The following is an 18,142-nucleotide window of genomic DNA, read 5'->3' on the forward strand; positions in this document are numbered from 1 at the left end:
AAGGGGACAAGGAGACAGGAACAGGGGCTCTTTGCAAAAGGTGTCTCAGCCTTTGAACTCGACCTCTCCTCTGGGGTAAAGAGGGAAAGAGGCAGTGCAGCGATACGCCAAGATCAATATGCTGTGCTCGCACTGGCCTGGCTGATCTCAGCATTTCTTTCCACCATTCAGACAAATTCTAAGTTACGAAATCCATTCTCATTTCCAGCAAGGCCACTTTCTAAAGGGACTCCTCAGAAAAGCATCCTAAAGGAGTTTAGAACAAACAAAACCAAAACAACGAACAGCTTGAGCACAGGGCTGCAGAGCAAGTACAAGGACAGCCCCAAGAACACGGGGCATCTGTGAGCTGTGTCTTCCTTCAGCACAGGGCTTCCTGGAGCAAAGGGGATTTGGTATATGCAAGACAAAGAAAGTAATCCTCAAACTATTCCTCTGAGGCCCAGAAATGAGACTGCACATCCTACAGATGAAAAAGCTTACTGAGATTGTATTCAGATTTTAAGACGAGTTCATGCATTCAAAGCTTTTCTGCTTTTCCTGGCTGTATCAGCTCATCTGAAAAAGGATATTGCCTCTCTCGAGAAACCCAGCCAAGCTTTCAGACAGCAGCATGTGGAAGGAGAGAGATGGGCTCGCTGATTCCTTCCAGTAGCACTGGGATGTAAGGGCATGGGGACATTTGTCATTCAACAAGCTCGCCTTCTTTTGATCCCCATGCATTCAGCACACGGCTGTCCCACCACATTCACTTGGAATTTACCGAACCGGGCATCCAAGGAGTGACGGTGCTAGGAACGAAGCCATGGTGCCTGCTCCATGCAAGTCTGGGAGGGGAGGAAGCTGCCTGGTTCATCTGGCAGTACCTTTATCTACTCACTTTGCCCTCCTGGCAACAAGCTAGGCAAAAAAGGGCCCTTCTAGAACAAGAAAGAGTCTCCTTGGGAAGGAAACAGTGGCTGCACGGTGCTATTTGTCATCCAGGCATGCTATAGACAGCTGGAAGGAAACAGAGGGGCATTTGTGGCAGAGCCATCCTAGCAGGAGAAGGCTTTGTAAGTTTCTCCCTGGTCTTTGAGGGCTTTTTGCAGGATGGAAATACTCCTCCTTTAGCAAAGCTTCAGTAGGGACAACGCACAGATTTCAGGCCCCAGCAGCTCAAACTAACAAGCAGAGATGACGGCTTCCTTCAGCTCCAGTCTGTTCTTGTCCCCAACTGCTCAGGAGCAGTCAGAGCTGGCTCAGAGCACCTGCACAAGGGGTTTTGCAAAACCTCACAGCCACAATACTGTTACCCACATAGAAAGGAGTGAACCAGCCCCTCTAGAGAGATCCGCCAGCTTACAGCAGGCTTAGCCCTCAGCCACCCACAGCAGTTATTTCCTCTTTGTTCTGTAGGGTGGCACTGGGTTGAAGAGGCCCTTTCCCAGCACTGTCTTGGAGCCAGCTGACTTGTCTGAGAGCCCTGCTTCCTTGCCTGTCTCACCACACTCTGCATGTAAACGTAACTGTATTCATCTGCACCTAAAGTGTGGCATGCAGCAAAAGAGGAGAGCAGGCCTTGGCATCTGCTCTGCAGGCCCAGGCAGTGTGCACCGAGAGGCAACTGCTTTCAGGCTGCAGGAACAACAGTCAGGGCTGCATTACAGAGGGCGATGCCAGTTGCACGTCCACAGGTGACCAGGTTTCACCCACAGGAGACAGGCAGCAGGGTGCTTCAGTAAAGGGCACGCCAAGGAGAAGCACCTTCTCTTGGTTAACCTCTGCCCCCAGTCCTTGCCACCCACAGGGAGCTAAGGATGCTCCCTGAGCCCAGGTCACCAGCTTTGGTGGCAAGAGCACTGCTGGCTGTCACAGAGCACGGGCTGGAGCTCACAATAAACACTGCTTTATAAAAGCACTTCCCCGTGAGCTCTCCCTTGGGTGGCACTAGCAGCACCTCCCCTTCACAGGTGCCGTCTCCTGGCCTAGACCTCAATTAACTCGCAGCCTCAGGCTATAAATCAAGTCAATAAAAGGGGCTGTAAAATAAACACGAACAGCTCTTCCCCTTTCCATTCAAATGTACTGAAGTGGCAAAGGCTTTTTCCAAGCAGAGCTCAGACACCCTGTGCTTCACTGGCCTCACAAGAGGGAACCCAATGTGCTCAGGTATTAATACAGGTGACCAGGTCACCGGGATGCGGGTAGCACTAAGAGGTGCCCCATGGCTTGGAGGTCAGCTTCAGGTCACTCCTCCGGAGCTTCCATGGGATGGACAGGTCTCATTGATGCAGCTTATAAGAGCTGGAAATGAGGATTTTAGAGATGGAGGTTAAATAAGCAACTTGGTTGGTTTTTATTGTAAGATCTGGCCTAGCAGAAGACAGAGACACAAATTGCATCCAACAGATTTACCTGACACCTCAAATTAGGAGGAAAAGTAAATTTTTAGTCTCTGAGCCAAAATCTGCTCCGAGAGCTGCCCACAGGGTCAGCAAAGCTGGCTGCATGACACCATCAACAAAGAGGACTAAATTCTGCTGTTAAAGCAGCAGCCGTGAGAGCTGTGACCTTTCCTGGAAAAGTGCAGAGGAAGAGAACAAAGGGTCTGTAAAGCATTATTATTTGTGGTGCTCCAGTGCCTAAAGCTTCCAGTCCAAATAAAGGGCCACAGCATGCCAGGTGCTTTACGCCAACGTGAGAGAAACACCCTGAAGAGATGAAATCCCTCACATAGGCAAGAGGGGAAGAAGGGGAAAGCAGACAGAGCAGCACGAGCACAACTTCAGCCCAGTTCTCCGGATCCACGTCCCAGTATTCTCTCCCCGGGCAATGGAGCAGGATACCGTCTCCAAAGGCTGATGGAAACAGCCAAAAAACAAAGCAACGTGTCCCAGTTTAGGGAAAGTTTCAGTTAACTCTTCTGCCTTCATCTCCTGCAGTTTAACCAACTCTACTCATTGCCCTGCAGTCTCACTCACCTGGCCCACAGACAAGAAGCTAGATTCACTAACCAAAACCTGTGATGGGAAATAATTTTAAAACAGCTCAGAAGAACGGAGCTGCTCATTGCACCGGGGAGTGCACTGAGCACACGTGCACGTATCTGCAGTGGAACAAGAGGAGTAAAACCTTTTGTCCGTCCTTCTGTGGCCACTCCTTCTGTGTTGATCATGGGTTTGCAAACAAGTGCTCATTCAAAGAAGCAGGTGAGACATCTTTAGAGTCATAAGATGGAGCAGAAGATAGAGAAAAAAAAGAGTTCAAGAGAGGAGGAAAAAAGCTGAAGGGGACTGAAATCCTCCTTCAAGCCTTTGTCCCTCCTCTGTAAATGGGGAGCTATGACAATGCTCCTGTAGTTTGTCCAGTTAATTATAGAACAATACAAGGAGGAGGGCCGTGATGGATTGGTGATTTACAAGATAGGGGTGTGAGAGCCAGAGAATGGTAATTACACAAGCGCTTCCACACTGCCTATACAACCCACTGTTTGACTAAGGAAAAGAATCCCTTGTATCTGCCTTCCCGTCGCCGATAAGAGCCGAATGCCACACAGGCCCAGGCAAACAGCACAGCTTGGCTTCACTCAACCTCAAGAGGATGCCCGTTGTCCTTCCCCCACCCCCGATCCAGGAGAGGCACCCAGGGAGAAGGCACAACAGCGGCGACTGCTCACCTTCGCTGCAGGGAGTGGATACCCAGGGCAGAGATAAGAATCGCTCAAGCAAGGCCACAGGCGAGCGGACAATGGCGAGGCTTGGGCCACAAAGCCATCCATCACATGGCAAACAAAGCTGTTGTCAGCAGGGACGGCCGCATCCTCCAGGCATGTCAGCTGTTGAGTGAGCTGGATGACAGGCCCATCAAGGGCTGACAAGGCCTCCAGGGAGATGCCAAGAGAAGAAAAGCCATACAGGGACTGTCCTGATCCTGCACCCATGCCAGGAAAGGCCACGCTGCTTCACAGATTCCCTCCAGGTGAAGGAAGCATCTCACGGTATGACGATCAATTTTTCTTAATTGAAAGCTTCCTCCAGTGGCTGAGGATGCAGGACTTTCCTTAGCACAAGGGATTATTACAACTGCATAAATTAAAGCTCTTTATGTATTCTGACCAAAAATCCAGGCACAAAACATTCAGGGAACACCAAAATGGGATTTTCCCCCTTCTTTTCTCAACAGTGTGAGCTTTTCCCTAGTTAGACTGTTGTAACTTTGAGCAGACATACAAGAAACCCCACCTGCCCTACAGCCCAGTCTGTGACTGGCAGCTAAATGCAGCAACCTTTGCTCCAGTTACTTCATGACAAAACGAAGGAATGTAGTGGGGCACTGCCTGCTAGAGAAGAAGACATGCAGAGGAAGAGAGCTGTAAGGTGGTACACGTGACAGTCCTTGCTTTCCTTCATACTTTACACATATCCCACACCGTTACTTAAGGCTAGCCCCAGGAACAGCTTTGTTGACGAGGCCCTCCAGCTGGATGCTCTTATTCCAGACTAACACAGCCAGCTCACTTCAACTTCCCTACCCACTCGAGTCTCATCACCCAGTGTAGACAAGCCCTCGTGTGAGTAGCTTCGAATATCTGTAGTTCCACCAAATCACCCACCTTGAAAGAAAAAGCGAGCTCCCAGCAGGTCTGGCCTCCGCATGAAAGCAATACGAGAGGATTCGGAGTTCAATACTGGCCAGAAAACAGGAATGAAACACGTGGTGCTGATCATTTCAGAAGCTCCGAAGATGTTTGATCCAGAGAATGGGCTGGAGTTCGAAGGAGAAGAGGGGAAACACATGTCCTGTTTGAAGTGTAAGGGCTGATTTTTTTATTAAGCCATCTTAGCCACTCTTACCATGTGCACTTGAAGTGTCAGCCCAGGGCAACGTGCAGGGCGGTTCACGATGCAAATATGAGAAGTTAAGACATCCCAGAGCTTGGGAACTGCTGAATCCAGCAATGCGGCCTGAGCTCATTATAAAGAAAGGTTAAAGTGGAGATGAGGGTCTGAACTCAGACTCACAAATACCAAAACTTACACTGGGGTACATCTTGAATTATAAGCTGCTCTCCCTCCTTTCTTTCTTCTTGTTGCAGCTCCTGGGACTTTCCTTCTCTGTGTCATGTTTGGTGACTTTTTGCTTATTTTTCTGCAGTCGGGAGAGATGCCACGAACCTGGAGCTGGGCCCTTCCACCCATTAATCAAAAGCTACAAGTGCTCTGCAGGGAGACAAAACCTCTGTGTGTTTTCTCTGATATTTCTGGAGCGGGGCATGGAGGGCGGGGGGGTGGGCCAAGGACCCCTAGCTAGATTAACATTTTATTCAGAGACCTATTAATCAAAGTCAGAAGTGGCGTGAAGCAGCACCAAGGGAGAAAAATGGCTGGACAACCAAGGCCATTTCAAAAAAAAAAACTTCTCAGCTTGTCCTGATTTACTGCAATTCACAGTACTAGATGGGGAGGGGGGAGGATTTGCAGCCTCTATTCAGCAGGAGTGGACCATACAGGTAAATTCTGTTTTTTTTTCCTCACGTTAAGCAAACAGCTCCGTATCCTGCCCCCATCGCAAGTCAAAAAGGTCCCTATCTTTCTTTCTGTGGAGCATTACATGCTTTCATGCAAGCTTACACTTTTTAATTATTATTTTTGGAAGACAGCACTATTAGACTCCTTTTTCTTACAAGGAAAGACAGGCTCAGTTAACAGGAACGGGTCTGGCCAGCGTTCTGCTTGATTAGGGCTTTTTGGAAGGGAGCAGTTTGCCCCACAGAGGAGACAAATGGCCTCCTGCAGCATGATAGCAACAGGAGGCAGGCACGTATGTGTCAGGAGACAGAACAACCCCGCGCTTGTTCCCTCTGGCACCAGTGCTCACCCGCCCTGAGACAAAGCACAGGGACGCAGGCTGGAGGAGCCTGAAAACACACAGAGGCGCTGGGCACAGTGGAAAGGGGGTATTCTGGTTGAAGAGAAGAGTCCACCATGGAAGAACCGAACACTCATCTTCCCAGATGGGGTTGGGCCACTGGAGCCCAGCATATTTCAGCAATTCCCAGCCTCTGTCCCCATGTGTTGTTTGGAGTAGTTTAGCTCAAGGACCTTAGAAACCTTGAGGCACAGAAGGGAATTGGGCCCCATGGCCCAAAAGGGCAATGACAGAATAACATTATTCTCCAGGGGTCTGAGCAGTAGGAGGACTACATAAATTAAACAGAGCTCAGAGGAAAACCCTGGGCCTTCCTGCCCCCCTCAGAAAGCAGTGGGAGCCTCTTAGCTAGAAGAGAGGGAACAAGGGCTGAGCTGGAGAGCAGGGCTGTGCCCAGTCACACCAAGCACTCCTAGGAAGCTCTGGCAGCTGGCTTGTGCAAGGACAGCTCTGTTGCGGGGAAGGAAAGACTCGGCTCCTTCTCAGAGGAGATGGGGAAACCTCTGTGTGTGCATCCACAGACAAGGCCTCCACGCCCACCCAGGAAAAGCCGAGGCATCTCCAGCAGTGTTTGGTGGGTTTTCTCCCGTGGCAAGTTCCTGGCAGCTGCTGACAGCAGGGAGATTTGAGGAACTCGATCCCTTCCCTCTTCCCCAGGCTTTTGCGCCCTCGGATCCCAGAACACAAATACATGGATTTTTCCTGCACAGATACACAAGACGCCAGGCAAAGAGAGGTTTGTGGAATGCACAGCCCAGTGGATCTTGTTTCCCAGAAAGACTGGCCTGGCCTTAGCAGAAGGTTAATTAATTCTGGCAGCTCAGGGCTGGAAAATGTCCACTTCATGCATTGAAGTGCCTATCCACGGGTGGAGAGGGGGCCAGGCAAACCATAAGGGCAAAGGTCCATCTGCAAACATGTAGGAAAAGCTTGGCCGGGTTTGTGCCTGGGTCCTGCGGGAGGAACACAAGATTGACTTGGCCAATTGCTATAGCCAGCGCGGGGTGCAGGGGGAGAACACCAGAACCACAAAAGAGCTAGAAAAACACAGCCATGCCAGGCGTAGGTGGAGAAGCATTATCTTATGGGGCAGGCATGCGCTCTGCCCTCCCTTCTCTGAGCTCTGCAAGTGCCTTTGTGTCTCAGCCTCCAGCAAGAGTGGCTGAGGAAGAACGAGCCACAGACAGGTTTGAAGACCCAGCCCTCAGCAGGTGGTGTAGTTCCGAAGCCGTGGAGCTGTGCACGTCGTTGCAGCATAGCAGAGAAATAAAGCTACTTCATGGCCAAACAGACCTGCTGAGAGCAGGATCCAGCTGCCCTTGCCCACGGAAAGAGGACACTGTGCCATCTCTGCTCCCACTGCTAGTTCTGCGCCTTGCCAGACTGCAGGCTGCATTTCATGCTCAGCAGGACCAAAGTTAGAGATCTCACCCCAACACAGCAGCTCCCAACCACAGCACACACTGAGAAATGCCCTCGTCCCCTTGTCATTCTGGTAACATCCAGGATATGAATGCTTTGAGAAAACTCATGATGGCTTTTTATGAAACTTCTGTGAGGTGGCAGCTGGTGCCCTTCCATGCACAAGCCCTGAATACAGGCAGTGCCCCTCGTACGCTGGTGCCAGCACGGAGCACCGACTCTTCCAACCCCAGTTACGCCAAAACCTAAAGGGAACTTGAAGGCTAAATTAACCTCAGGCACTGAGGTCTGGAGATGGGAAAACCTACCTGAAGAACAGGGGAACAGCCCCTCTTCTGCAGTGTGCAAGATACTCAGAAGCTGAGGCAGAGCTACATGCAAGGCAACCACCTTGGGCTGTGCATCCTTCCCTCCCAGTTCCCAGGAAGGGGATGCAAGCAGCAGCAGTGTTCCCTCCCAGCTTTGCTGCTGACACACACCGTGAGAGCAGGCACATCCCCGAACTCCCTCCCAAAACATTCATCACAGGGTGGGTAAGAGGATGAACAGCGCTGCAGCAATTTTCAAGTGTCTCACCATCCAAAAGGTAACTCAGACCAAATCCTCTATCCTGAGTGAGGATGCAATGAGCAGCAGCTGGGGAGCTTACAAATCTGCCCAGGGAAGCCTTCATGCAGCAAAAGGAGGGTGAGACATTAACACAGAATTTCTGTGATTCCTTGGCTTGCTGCTCAAGATAAGTATCATAGCCTTAAATATTTGAGGGAAATATTAAACCTAAACAGGGTAAAGTAAGGCTCAAACTGAATTATTTGCAAAGAATAGGGAAAGAAGAGAGAAGAAATAGAGGCCAGGAGACATTGGACAAGCCAAGGAAAACATTTTGAGAACGTCATGCCACTTAGTGCAGTCAGATACATTTTAAAAGCAAAGAAAGAGTTTTTCAGAAGTTCCTGTATGGCCAGGCTGCAGACAGGAGGGATATCCTTGCCCCTGCTCTGAACCACAGATACACCCTCTCCCTCTGCCCAGCATTTTTCACTCACCAATCTCAAAGCGCTTACAGATGTTCAAACTTAGCATACTTCTGAGATTAATTTTCTTGATAACTCTACTCAATACAATGGATTTCAGCTTTTTCCTTTTGCTCACAAAGTCCCTGCAAAAGCTGCTTTGCTGTGAAGCTGAGGCATGCCTCGTGGCAGCCCACAAGTCAGTTCCACTGCTTTTCTCTCCACTGCAAGCTCCCATGCAGCAGTTCCCACAGAGTTTATGCTTTATTTTATGTACAACTTGACATAAACTGACAATATCTGGGAGCGTGCAGCAGCCCCAACAAAGTACCTCCCTTTCCTGCTGTGCTGGACTCAGCCAGGGCTGAATTAGCCAGGAAGGTGAACCAGCATGGAGAGGCAAGGAAATCCTGGCATTCCTCTCCAAGTCTGTAACCAGATCCTCCCCCCTCTGTTATTCCTGCCACTCATTGCCATCTGTAGGAACTGCTGAGGATACAGCAAGGCCAACTCAGTAGGCAACTCTGTAATCAGCCCAGACCGAGCTCCTCACTGTCAGGGAAACACCTTTTTTCTTCTCCCTCTGGTTCATAGTTTACCCAAAAGTCTGTACGCACAGATTTCATCCTGAGGCTGCAGGCTCTGAGCACTGCTAGCTCTGAAGCTGGATACTCCAGTGAGGTTTTTGCTCCCCACCTGAGCGAGGGCACATCTTCCAGGCAGCTCAGAGCAGCAAGTGGCCAGCAGTGACCTCTGTTGCGCAGGGCAAAGACCTGAGGATGGGCTAGTGTTGGCCACCCCGGGCAGCTGCTGAGGCTGCCTCCTGCAGCCCTGGTGGGCTCCCCACAGCACCAATCCAACCCTGCCAGGTGGGGTACTGCCTGTCCTGCTGGGTACAGGGAACTCTGGCAGCCCAGATGTGGTCCAGGGATTCAGGAGAAGTGGGGTACAGGAAAGTGCCCTGCACTCTACCAAGCGTCACCTTTCCTCATGGGCAGTCGTGAAAAATCAGGGCTGAGTTTACATAAGGCTCCTGCAGCTTCATGTGCCTTTTGTCCTGGGCACCGACGTGATTCCAAACCTGTCTGTGTCAGCAGTCCCCTCACGCCCTGCTGGTGCCAGCACAGAGGGCAGAGCACAGCAGCTAACGGCACCACGCTCAGCATCACACAGCCCAACGAGCCCTCGCCCCAGCCCCTGGGGGGCTGCACCCTGTGCCCAGCAAGGTGCGCAGCCCCTGCCCGCTCGGCTCCCCTCAGGTGCCTCCTGCCCCAGCAAAAGCTGCTGTGTGACGGGCACTCGGCTGCTCCCCAGCAGGGGAGATGTTCCCTCGCTGACTGCTGTTTCCTTTGAAATAGGAGGAACACGGTGGGTCCTGCACTCCCAGTGTGTCAACACGTGCAGCTCAGCACCTCCAGGGGTGCCGGGACTCCTTCCAAGACCTGTGGATGGATTGCTGTGCTTAATACATTCTCCGCATCTGAGCAGCAAAAGCCCTCTGCTTTCCAGGGGAGCAACCCGAAACGCCATCAGCCCTGTGTTGCTTCCATCAGGTGGATCCACCTGCACAACAGAACAAAGCTGTGACACAGGCCGGATCCAGCCTCCTTCAGAAATGGTAACTCCACGGAATTAATGCCCCAGGTGGGACCACAAGCCACAGCTCCTCAACAGCACCAGCCCTCCAGGCCCTGGGGCCACTGGCAGTCCCACCAGGAGAGATCAGTTGCCCCATCCTCAACTTTCTGTTCCTCTGCTGTCTTGCCAGGCACAAGAGAACACCCCCCAGCTGACAGACCCTCCTCACTGTACAAGGTAAAACGCTGCTGGACCCATACACTGATTTATTATTTCATCAGAACCCACCAACTTGTCCAGATGAAGGAACAATTGGTAGAAGTAACTATTTTTAAAACAGGGGACCAAAAAGCCTGTGGAAAGGTTCAATGTCTGTTTTCTAGTTCACATGTATTGAAGCTCCTCCTCCCCCTCCCTGCTAAGGTGGGAAACATCCCAGATAATTTCCCATCCCACAAGGATTTCACAATTTCCCATCCCTGGGAACACAGAGTGCCTGGCACGTGGGGCCCTGCAGACACCTACAGATAGAGGCAAGGCAAGGCAGGAATGTGGAAGCCCACAGACAAGCAGTGATTACAATTACATGCATTTTTTTCCACAAGAAAGCTACTTAACCGCTGGAACAAGGCTAGGGGGTATGCTCCCCAGTTTTCATCCCAATTTCCTCTCATTTTGACAGCCCTTGTAAGCTTTGGTGGTTTTAGAAACACCTGCCTTACTGTAGGTAACTGAAGGCACACTACCAACACATACATAACCGAGTGCCCTCACCCCCAGCTGCGCCTTCCCATGTTGGGTCTCACCAAGAGCCACGGCAGCAGTCGGTGAGCAGGGCCTAGCACACCTCTTTGGCACCCTCCAAAGGCTCGAGGAATCCTGGCTTTGTTGAAGTCAGTGGCAGCACAGAGCAGGGCTAGGATTTCCCTCCCTAGTTCCCCTGCTTTTGAGTTACACACATTTTCAGCAGTTGCAGCTTCACATTGTTTTTTTCCCCTGCACTTTGCCCAAGGAGTGTCTTGACTTCTCTCCCAGTGTGAACACCACCACACATTTCAAACTGTGCTGCATTTCATGCAGAGCCTGGTGCATGATCTATTTTCAAATTACAATGGGCAGATGCTAAAAACTCTACCTGAAGTACTGTGGGAAATCACAGGGGGATTTGCAGACTGCGGTACAGGTACGTGGCTGAGAGGGAACTTCCCTTCACTTTGGGGCAGAGAGCACAGAACGTACAGCACTGCTTCTTGCACTGTTGCAGGTCTCAGGCAAAGAGGAAAGGAAGCGAAGGGAGCATTAAAATGTCATCCTTGACAGATGGTGGCAGAGGGGATGGGAGGAGAGGAAGTGAACGAGCTCATCAGTGTCTTGCTTTCAAAGCCTTCTGCACTGGATAATCAGATTAATCACTGTGGTGGTTTTGGTGCAGTTTGGCCCATGAAGTACCAAGCGCAGCAAAGTAGCGAGCTGTACTTCATGTACAACCTGAGAAATGCTGACAGCACTTGGAAGGGTGGGGAAGAGCAGGTACCAACAGAATAGGCAGCGGGGCTGGGGATGAGGCAAGAAGGATGACGACAGCGCTGGTTTGGGAACAGCCAGCACAGGGTGGAGGCTCTGGACTGGACCTGGAGGGAGGTGTTACCAGGCAGAAAACCACGCACAGCCGCACGGGGAAGCGGCCCTCCGCTTCACAGGTTTCAATGCAGACACTCTTGCTGCAGCACCAGCTGATTTTTGCAAACTCAGTCTGAAGCCCAACCCCAGTGACTGCCACTTTGTCTCACATCCCCTGGAACACAAAGACTCGGTGCTTTATCTCCCTTCTCTCTCCCGGCAGGAATCCGGGCAGCTGATCAAATATGAAGATTCACCTGAGAAAGGTACAAAATGGCCTGGGGAAAAGGCCTCATTTCACCAGCAGGTTCATTCACAGAGATCACGCCACAGCACATAAGGGGGGCATTGTTTCTGGAATAAAATCTCCATTTGAGCTCTCTACTTTGGCCACAATCAATGGGAGGGAATTAAAGTCTCATCCTGGGAAAAAAAACTATTTTGCTAACACTGTGTTGAAAGATCAGGTAATGGAGATGCACCCACAGCACCTCTTGGTGAGTTTGAGAGCGATGGAGGTAAAAGCCCCTGGTGGAAAAAGCTCCCCGAATTCAGGCAGAGCTTTTGACAAGGGAGGCAACCAAACTGAGGGCTATTATTCACAACAGGTGCTATCAGTGTCTAATGGTACTTCAGCCCAGAGAATCAACACTATTTCCATCACAGCCTTCACAACGTGACACCTGCATTTCCCCGCCACAGTTTGTCTGGTATTTAGGAATGCCAGCAAGAAAGGGACTGCTGCAACCACTAGTCACGGGCTGAAAATGCAGTGTCTGCTGCTTGGACACTGCACCTGCCTTCATCCTCTCCCTAGCCCACATCTCACATTGGTTTTGTTAATAAAAGCGAACAGGAGATTAAAAGCTATCTGCTGCCCTCTTCTGAGCAAACCCCGACTGCATGTCGATATGGGTATCTGCTCGAGAAAGTCATTATTCAGTGAGCAGAGCCCTCTTTCCATGCAAGAGATGACACTGGATGGCATCACGCAGCTGTGACGGGGCAGCTTAGGAGCAATCAGCAGCTATGACAGATGGGGCCGGCAGATCATCCGCAGCCTAACCCGGCAGTTATCCATAGAGGGCGTTCTTGGCATGTTGGTTTGTAGCTCTCGGCTTAACGCTGTGGTACGGGAATATAAAGAAATACCTCCCAGCGTATTCTGTTCCCATAGGCACAAACGTTTCAGAACTGAAGCAGACCATAAGGCACACAAGGAAAAAAAAAAAAAAAACTCGTAGATTTAAAGAGGGTGATTTGGTGTTTTTGTTGTTGCTTGGCTTGGTTTGGACTGAAACCACTCAAATCTTCTGTCTTCCAGCAGAGCTCTATCATATCCTTCCATGGAATAAATGTCTTTATTTAGATATGCAGTATGTATAAACACATTATCTTCAAAAAGAACCTTAACACTGCAACCTGATGCTCTCAAAGCATTTATTCAATACTGCTAATCATTCACAGAAACCTATTAAATTAGAGTTTGTGCTCTCCATTCCTCTCCAAGCCTTAAAAAAAAAAAAAAATAATAATAATATAAAGACTTGTGAGCTGAGGGAGCCTCAGTTTTCATATGCAAATATACAAAAATGTAAAAGCCACTTCTAAACATATCTGAAATAGTTCTTCTCCCATGTACGCTAGGACAGATGAGATGTCCCATGATGTTGAATTACCACTGCTTTTTTTGGCACTCTCTGGGATGCCCTGCATACTTCAATCCTGAAGGGGAGTCAGGGTTTTGAAGAAGACCAGGTAGCCTCAAATTAATGACCATGAAAAATGTCTTTTGCAATTTGTAAGCAATGCAACAAACCCCAGACCAGGCTGCCACCAAGGCATCTATTAAATGTTCCCACTTGGGCACACAGAAAGCACACAGCTGTGACTATGTGTGACTGGAATATGCCATTCTTCTACAGGACGTGCCTCCACAAGATCTCCGAGCACTGCTTAATTCCTGACTGTCGCACAAAATTGGTCTGTCTCAATGACCAGGCCCTGCAGTGAATGTTAGCAGATTGTTCTTTGTGTGTACAAATGTGGTATTTTTATCCCATAAATGAGGGGTGCAGAAAGTATCGAAGTCTATTTAAAACAACAGAGGTAAGTTCCCAGGTGTCATGTGAACCCAGCCAATTTGTAAACGCCTGCAGCAATCCTGAGGCAAAACATAAAACTTATTGCTGCAAGGAGAAGGGACTTAAAAAAAAAATGATTTTCTGTGGGATTTTCAATTAAAATTCTCTAGGCTCCAAAATCAGCTTGTTCTGCTTTCAGGACTTGTTCATTCTACAACCCATGTAAGTATCACCATGCAGACACCTAAAAAACGGCACACTGGAAACAAAGAACAGCCGCTGCGTCACCTACCAGCCATTTGGTCCTTTCCTTAGATAGTACTGACCTGCTTTGTAGGCACCGCAGGTTTAGAGTTTTGCACCATGAAGGCTGCAAACACATTTTGGTTCAGTTTCCCATTTTTTTCAGCCAGTGTCTCTCAAAGAAAGATGCTGCTTCACAGCACCCTGAAATTTTGGCAATGCAGCAGCCTGTCCAGCAGGCCTGACAGCCCAACCCTGCATACCCAGATGTTGGCCAGGATTGGCTTTAATACCAGGAAACAATTTGCCAGGAAAGAAGCTTTGCAACTATTTTTGCCCTCTTTCAGCACAGTTTCCCCTTCAAGACCACTGTGCAGCCTTGGACAGTCCTTTCCTTCAGCAGCAGCACAGCAGATCCTCCGCAGGGCAGTGGAGCAGGAAAGCATCTGTGACATGCAGCTTTCTAAGCCAGGAGAAGACAAGACATGCAGGCTCTAGATTTATGGAGTAGACATGCTGCCATGGCCTACAAATCACTCTGCGCTCAGTGCCATTCATTATCACACTGCTATGGCTGTTCACATTCTTCACAGGTGCAAAAGATGCCAAAAAGGCTTTTTACCTTCCATGTGCCAAGACTTAATGAGGCATAGTCAGGACACTGGGGGAAGTGAAACCGAAGTCAGCAATCGTTCTGCCTTTGCGGGCACACCAAGTCCTGAAGGATTTCCAGCACCCCACGGCAGTGCTGACAGGCAGGCAGCTGAGCACTCGCAGCGCTGGGATCGTGTCTGCTCCCAATCCAGCCTCTCCCAGCAACTGAGCCCATTCATGCAGCACTGTCAGTACCTGCCCACATGTACCATCAACATCCTCCAGCCCAGGTAAACTCAGCTGAAAATCTGCAGGCAAAACTGGGGATTCATCCTGCCTCATTACCAAGCCTGGCAGTGGCATTAGGAAAGCAAGGGTCTTTTTACCTATTTTGTATGGATCAGAAAAGAAATGGGACTTTGACAACAGGCACAAGGCAGCTAAAATATTTGCATAATTGACCTAAAAAAAAATAAATTGAAAAAAAAAAATAAAAAAAAAAGAAGGGCTGAAGGGAAGACAATGGGTTGTGTGACTACTTTACACATCTGCGTCTTGATTCTAGGAGAAGGACACCAGAGAAGAACAAGCCAGGAAAACAGGCTTTCTATTCCTGTGGAAAGTTTGTTCCTCAGGAAAAATAATAATATTAATGCTAGCATACTTAAAACCCAGAGATTTGAAAGTGTCATGGGGCCTCATGGAGCATCGGTTTGGGCATCTCAGGGTTAGCCCCCCCAGCAGAGCCGCATGTCTCCTGGGCCAGAGTGGTTGCTGGTGATATGGATCAGTCCCCGGCAGGAGGTGCATTGGCTACAAAACCCATCAATGCCCAATCCCCAGAAGAAAAAACAAACACAGCTGGGGTGGAACTCCTTCACCCAGCCAGGAGAATGGCGGGAAGAGGCCGCCACGGCACTCACCTCACCTCAGCTCCGGCCGCTCCTGGCTCCATCTCCCCGCCTCAGCCTCCACCTCCACACCTGGCCACCAAGCGCGGGGGGTCGCCTGTCGCCATGCACCGTGCTGTGGTGGCCCCGCGGCCAGCCCGGCTCCTGGCCGCCCTCCCCTCCTTCCTCCCCCTCAGCAGCCCCCAGCCCAAAGGTGCGAAGAGGCTGCCGGCGGCGCCCGTCGGGGCCGGCCATGACCGCTAGGGGGCGGTTAGCAGCCGTTAGGGGCCTGTGGGAGCCGTTAGGGAGTCGTTAGGGCCGTTAGGGAGCCGTTAGGGCCGTTAGGAGCCGTTAACGCCCGCCGAGGCTGGGCGCGAGGCGCCCCTTCCCCTCAGCGCCGCGCGCGGCCGCCGCTTCCCGCCCTTTCTCGCCTCACGGCGCGTGCAAGCTGGGCAAGAGCTAAGATAATTAAAAATAAAAAGCCCCTCACAGCATCAGTCAGCGTTGTTTTATTTCACTTTTGCGTCGTTACAAAAAATATTTGAGGCATAATAACCGGCAGCGGGCACATTAAAGGGTTCTGCAGCTGGAGGCCCCAACGCGCGGGTCTCTGTGGGGACGGGTGGCACCAACATGGCCCCGAGGAGCCTCTGGTGCCACAGCCCCGGGCCAGGGGGGGTCTCGGGAACACTGGGGCCCGCTCTGACTCAGGACAGCTGAAGTCAGTATTAACACTAGCAGGAGGTTAAAAAGAATGAAGATGGGGTAAATAGGTAGGCTATTAAATGTTCCCCCTCTCTCCCACAGAAGAAAAATAAAACACACGCATGAGGCAAGAAGAAAGCAAGAAGAAACAAACATCCTTTCTGTTCTACTGAGGGAAAACTGAGGCAGAAGAAGACTTAAATCGCTCATCCAAAGTTACCAAAGCGTTCAGTGGTAGCACCAAGGAAAGTGTATTTTTCTGCTGTCCTAGTCCAGTATCCAGTTCACCCTCCACCTCTGTCCTGGCCTGACCCAGTGCAACCACAAGCATGTGGAAAGCACAGATGAAATACACCAGCACATTGGGGACTGAGCACAGCTGAAATACGCCAGCACATGGGGGACCAAGCACAGCTGAAATATGCCAGCACAGGAGGGACCGAGCACTGCAGCCCCTAAGAGCCTGTGAGCCATTTGAGTCAGTTCTGGTTGCTGTAGTTTATGGTTTCCATAGTCTACCAAACCAGAACTACTTCCAGTTCAGCAAAGCAGTGAAGATCATGCTGAAGAGTTAAAAAAGCATTAATTAAGAAGCACAAGATCAGCTTTTTGGAAACACAGCAAGTGTCTGATCAGTTCCAAGTCCTGCTCTGGACTGCAGTCAGGATCAGATGCTGCATTAAACGGTCCCCTCTGGGTATCACAACCCACATGGCTTTGGCATAGCAACATCCAAGGGGGAGTGGGACCCTCACTCTGCTGATGTTAATCACTGTTGTAGGGGCTAGGTATCTGCATGCTGGTGTAGATCTTGGCTGTTACTCCAGGTTTTGGCAGTCATTCTCTGAAATCTCCGCAGGTAGCAAATGATGAAGATGACCAAGATAGCCTGGACTAAAAGGAAGATTAACAGAAAGAGCTGAGAGAGGAGAGCCAGCGTGCAGTACCAGTGCTGGCATGTGGAAATGATCTCATCTTCTGTCAGATAAGCGATGATCCGGTCCTGAAGGTGAGCTGGGGAAGCACATCTCACATCCCTGTAAAAGGTCCGGTTCTGCTGCCACTGGAGCCAGGAGCGCAAATAGAGGATGTCACAGTTGCATTCCCAAGGGTTGCCCTGCAAGTAGACTATCTGGAGGTTCTTTAGGTTGTCAAAGAGCCCATTGGGAATAGAGGTGAGACTATTGTGAGCAAGGTTGATAATTTCAGCTGATGGCCGGAAAGCAACAGGTAGTTTTGTTACAGTTAGGCCTTTTGACGTGCAGTCAATAATGTTGGTGGCACACTTGCATCGCAGAGGGCATGTAGGTATCACGAGTGGGAAGAAGCCAAGGAAGGGCAAGAAGAGAATCCCTCTGTTCATCTTCACCTGCAAACACTCCCCCACTGGGAGTGGGTGAGGTGAAGATTGGGCAAATAGACACCACAGACTTTAGGACTACAGAGATCTGAAAAGAACAGAGTTAAAAAAGGTGTGAAAAATCTTGGTCTTTCATTACAAGAAAGGCAATAATTCTGGTCTTTCCAAATGTGAACTTGGGCAGAGATATGAGCAGATGAATGCTGGGAGGCTTAGTTGCAGCCATCAAATTAATTTTCACTAGTCCTCAGAAGCATACAAGAGTTGCTGGTACTTTCAGCATTACTACAGAACAATTTATAGGGAAACCAAGAAAATTCTTGTCAGGAAGTAAAAAAATAGAATATGAAACTGCTCATGCCTTATCATAGCACTGAATTACATCTGTAAGCAAAACTTTGTTGTCAACTGCAAGAGGAGATTCAGAAATAAAGTTACTATTACCACAAGTAAAAAAATAGTCTTTCCAGTTTTGCATAGACACGATAAAACAGTCTGCAGGCAATAGAGAGGGTGCTGACTACTGGGAGGAGGTCTGTGGAGCTTTTCACACTAGACATTGCTCCTGCAGATGCATAATCTGAAGCTGAGACCATGCTGAGAGACAGCTCATTGACCCATGTCTTTGTATTGCAGTCTCATGCCATCACTGAACACAGCCTGCTGTAACTTCTTTAAGAGAATACTACACGTGCCTGCAATGAGGCACTGTTATTTCATGCA

General features: G+C 49.9%; 2 protein-coding genes across 10 annotated transcripts in view; both read right to left on the bottom strand.

Annotated features, from left to right (window-relative positions):
* Nucleotides 1–15,847: 15,847 nt before the first annotated feature.
* The window catches only part of SEPTIN5 (septin 5), a 47,580-nt gene continuing 45,285 nt past the window's right edge, over nucleotides 15,848–18,142 (bottom strand). For 8 of the 9 annotated variants that reach the window (XM_084539002.1, XM_084539001.1, XM_084539000.1 and 5 more), the window contains exon 12: nucleotides 15,848–17,507. The gene's annotated coding sequence lies outside the window, so the exon portion shown is untranslated. The remainder of the gene's footprint in view (nucleotides 17,508–18,142) is intronic. The other variant, XM_084538996.1, reaches the window with a different exon arrangement.
* On the bottom strand, nucleotides 16,844–17,422 carry GP1BB (glycoprotein Ib platelet subunit beta; the record flags this gene model as incomplete). The annotated part of the gene is made up of 1 exon (XM_084539230.1): nucleotides 16,844–17,422. One exon carries the CDS (start codon nucleotides 17,420–17,422, stop codon nucleotides 16,844–16,846), a length of 579 nt encoding a protein of 192 aa, XP_084395356.1.

Source organism: Aythya ferina, assembly GCF_964211825.1.
Source record: "Aythya ferina genome assembly, chromosome: 17".
NCBI lineage: Eukaryota > Metazoa > Chordata > Aves > Anseriformes > Anatidae > Aythya > Aythya ferina.